Source organism: Drosophila willistoni, unplaced genomic scaffold (assembly GCF_018902025.1).
Source record: "Drosophila willistoni isolate 14030-0811.24 unplaced genomic scaffold, UCI_dwil_1.1 Seg169, whole genome shotgun sequence".
Taxonomy (NCBI): domain Eukaryota; kingdom Metazoa; phylum Arthropoda; class Insecta; order Diptera; family Drosophilidae; genus Drosophila; species Drosophila willistoni.
In genome coordinates, this window is record NW_025814128.1 from 5,029,949 (window position 1) to 5,034,114 (window position 4,166).

The 4,166-nt window shown below is 40.2% G+C and overlaps 1 protein-coding gene across 1 annotated transcript; it reads right to left on the reverse strand.

The window, feature by feature from the left end:
- Window positions 1-1,752: 1,752 nt before the first annotated feature.
- LOC124460946 lies at window positions 1,753-4,139 on the reverse strand. Its single transcript, XM_047012532.1, has 6 exons — window positions 4,083-4,139; window positions 3,785-4,026; window positions 2,691-3,115; window positions 2,490-2,632; window positions 2,216-2,393; window positions 1,753-1,949 (listed from the first exon to the last, which is right to left on the reverse strand). Exons 1-6 carry the CDS (start codon window positions 4,137-4,139, stop codon window positions 1,753-1,755), a joined length of 1,242 nt encoding a protein of 413 aa, XP_046868488.1.
- Window positions 4,140-4,166: the final 27 nt, after the last annotated feature.

Sequence of the window (4,166 nt, forward strand, 5' to 3'; positions counted from 1 at the left end):
ATTATGTAGGTTTATTTATATACATACATACATCCATATGTATGTGTAAATGTGTGTATGTACAATTAGACCCCGATTATCCAGGACGGTCGGGACCAGAGCCATCACGGAAAATCGAAAAACCTGGTAAATCGAGATCATAATATCCACGTATTTCGTACTTGAAATTTTATAGGTACACTCATACATACATATGTATGCTTAAGTCACGCATACTGATTGCTAACTACATAGATACCTATGTATGTTTGGAAGAAAATTTATTTGATTTATTTGAACTCGTGTCGTCGTGCTGATCAAGAATAACATACTTTATAGGGTCGGAGATGCTTCCTTCTATGCGTTGCACACTTTTGACCAAAATTAATATACCCTTTTTGCAAGGGTATAAAAAAAATTGTTTGTAAGATAGCAGATAAAAGACCTGCTGAAACACATGAACGCACATTTAAAGATCCAACAATCGATGAAGTGGCAATGTTTATTGTTGGTGACGTTCATATGATGCGTTTCAATACCCGCTGATGTTCTGGCAAGGTGACGATGAATATAACTTTAATATCAAAATAAAAAATTTATTGAATGGTAAGATCAATGCCGTTAACGTATTAGGTGTTCTAAAATACGATTTTTACCAATTTGTTTTAGGTTAGGAAATTACCAAGAAGGTTAGGTCGATGAATTACTACGCATATCGTTCTGGCTGATTCGTAAAAATTATTACAATTATTACTTCAACAATATTGCGTTGACATGTCGAAACAATACGTAGCACCTTAATTTTATTCGGTTGAATCAAGCTAAATTGCGTTTTGGGCGTATATTCAATGTTGGTCGAATGAATATTTTACCGGCGAAATACACAGGTTGGCTCGTTAGTCATAATGCTTAGAAATTTAAACCAACCAAAACTGTGCAGTGGAAAGCGTTTGTTGATAAAAAAAATTGATGATCAATGTGTAGTAGCAAGGTTTATTCTTTATTTATTATATTTTATATCACAGGCTTATTATTTATTTTATTTGTTTTACAGGTTTTATTTTAACGTCTGTCCTCCTTATTGAATGAATCTCTCTCTCCGTTCGTCTGTCTGTCTCTCTTCTCATTGTTCAGTGTTAATCAACGTGCATACTGCTCTGCCACAACAGTGTTGGCAATTTCAGCATATCTTTCGGTGTTCGTTATAGTTTAAACTAATTATCCTACTACAACTCGGTCATCCTGACAGTTGGATCTCCTGATCCTATTTTGCTAATTACATTATAACATTTGTAAACCCTGACTATATATATACAATTGATATGATACATTTGAATTTTATACATAAAAGTAGATTTTGTGTAATACAATAGTTATTATTTTCTACTATTTGGCCTATTTTTCCCTAACATGAGACATTTTCTGCGAACTCCAAACAATTTGATAGTTGTATCAACCACGTATTTCAGCAATTAGAAATGTCAAATTATTTCGATTTTAACAAATTAACTATTACTTTTCCAATGTTTTTCAGCTTCAGCTTCAATCCCTCGTCGTGAGCGCAGGCTTCATTTTCCGGGGCTTGAGACGTTTGTCTGGATGTGCTCGTGTCCTGACCACCATCGGTTGTCGTTGCAGCTTCATGGGTACCTGTAACTGGAATTTTTTTTAAGTGACTCACATCTCTGGTTAGCGTTTTCCCTCCTCCTTTCACTTGAACTATATTCCCTTTTCTATTGATTACCACGTACTCGGTTTTATCAAACGTGGGTGTCAGCACAATTTTGTCTCCGGGTTGGATATCCGATGCTGTGGCGCCTCTTCCCTGTCTGCTTTCTCTTTTCCTTTCTGTTTGTTCCAGCAATCCAAGTCTCTTTCCGAGGATTCACCGACTTCACCCACAAAGTCTCGAACATCCGGTATCTTGTCTCTAATGATCCGGTTAAACATCAATTCCGAAGGAGCTGCTCCTGTGGTTCCATGTGGTGTTACGGTGTACATCATGACAAAGTTTTGGAACTCTCGTTTATAATCTTTCCCTTTCGACCATCATGAGCCAGTTCGAGCACTTGCGATTGTAGTATTGTTGGTATAGCTATTTTCGTTCCGCGTAAGTGTACATTTCCAACTTTCGATAACTCCCATCGGAACGGATAATATGGACTGGATGAGTTCGCCTCCCATGAGTTGGTGCTAAGATAGGTCATTGCATCAATTATTTCTTCGTAATGCATACTTTTTCCCATGATTTCCGATATGTCTAGAGACTTTGGTACTCCTTTGGCTACAATTTGAAAGTTATTCTGCTCATCCTGCCAGTCGAAAGCTACCGCTTCTGTAAGTTGACAAAGACGCGACACGGAATCTGCGCGGTTTTCCTTTCCTGCTTTATAGATGACTCGGAATCGGTGGGACTGTAGGCGCAGTAACCAACGTTCGATATGTGCCGGTGGTTTCGAAGATAGTCCTAGTCCTGCTAGGTAGTAGTAAAACTTCTCCACTGCTCATACCAGTGCCCAGCTTTCTTTCTCCGTTTGCGAATATCTCTTTTCAACATAAGTTAGGCTTTTACTGGCGAACGATACGATACGATGGTCGTTGTGATCATCAATCTGTACCAGAACAGTTCCCATTGCCACTGGACTTGCAACGGCTATAAGACATGTACGGAGATTTTTATTGAAGTATGACAGCTTTGTCACCTCGACGACTTGTTTCTTTAACGGCTTGCTGTTCTTTGTTGGTCCAATCAAATTTGGTATTCGCCTTTATCAATCTTCTCAGTGGCTCCGTCGTGTTGGCGAGATCGGGTATAAATTTCCCCACGTATGTTACGAGGCCTAGGAAACTCCTTGTCTTCTCCTTAGTTTTTGGAGCACGGAAGTCTGTGATCACTCTAACTTTCTCCGGATCCGCTTCGATATCATGGTCCGATAGAATATGGCCAAGAAACTTGAGTTTTGTTGTTTTGTACACACATTTTTGCTTATTCAAAACAACTTTGTGGGTATCAAAAATTTCCAGAACCGCAGTTAGCGCCTTGTCGTGTTTTTCTTCGTTTTTGCCGAAGACGATGACATAGTCAATATAGTTCAGAGCATTGCTAACAATTCCTCCAGCCGCCTCTGGAAAATTTCTGGAGCCGAGTTAACTCCGAAAAACAGTCTTTTATATCGAAATAGTCCCTTGTGTGTAATAAATGTGGTAATCTGCCGACTTGACTCATCGAGCTCCAATTGGTGATAAGCATTTTTCAAATCCAGTCTGGAAAAACATCTCGCCTCCCGTAGTTTGGTCATGAACATGTCGAATGTTGGCAGTGGGTAGTTTTCCCTCGTGATGGCCAAATTCGCCCTTTGCATGTCCAGACATAGCCTTATCTCGCCGCTTCCTTTATACGCAATTACAACAGGTGAAATTCATGAACTCGGTCCATAGACTGGCTCTATAATGTCTTGCTGCACAGCCTGGCTTATCCTTTCTGCAATTTGGTCTTCTAAAGCAATTCGGAAAATGTGCGCACGAATCCACTCTATTTACGCCTAAACCAAATTTTAGGACGTTGAGCTGTACAGCTGTGTCCCATCCTAGTAACGATTTTCTACCATTTTCAATTACATAGAATGTAGCAATCATCTCTGGTCTTTCCTGAATTCTTATCGGAGCTTCAAAAACGATAGTCACCCTCAACACGTCATCCGAAGCATAGGCTCGAAACTGGGTAGACAAGTTGGTACGAACATTGAACACTGTCGCATGTACACAATTCAGTTGCAGCCAATCGACACGGCTTATCAGGTTGTACCGTGATACGGAGTCAATTATCATTTGCAGCTGGGATTCCCCAACTAGACATGATACGGTTTCTTCTCCTTCTGGTTCACCAGTTATTTTTAAACAGTTCGACCAACTGTTGTCGCTGTGACACTTAGTCTCCTTCTCATCGATGGCGCTCACCTGGGACTGTGAGGTTCGTGGTCGCTTCCGTTGATTATCATATGGTGTTCCAAAACGTCTCTTCAATGTGGTCTTACACATCCCAGCATACTGTCCGAACCGGGAACATTTATTACATATTGAGTTTCTTGCCGTGCACGCCATACTGCGTTTATCATGGTCTGCTGCTCCACACCGGCCACACGCATCATTCGTCCTGTCATTTCTTTTTGTTTGGACGCCAATTTTCT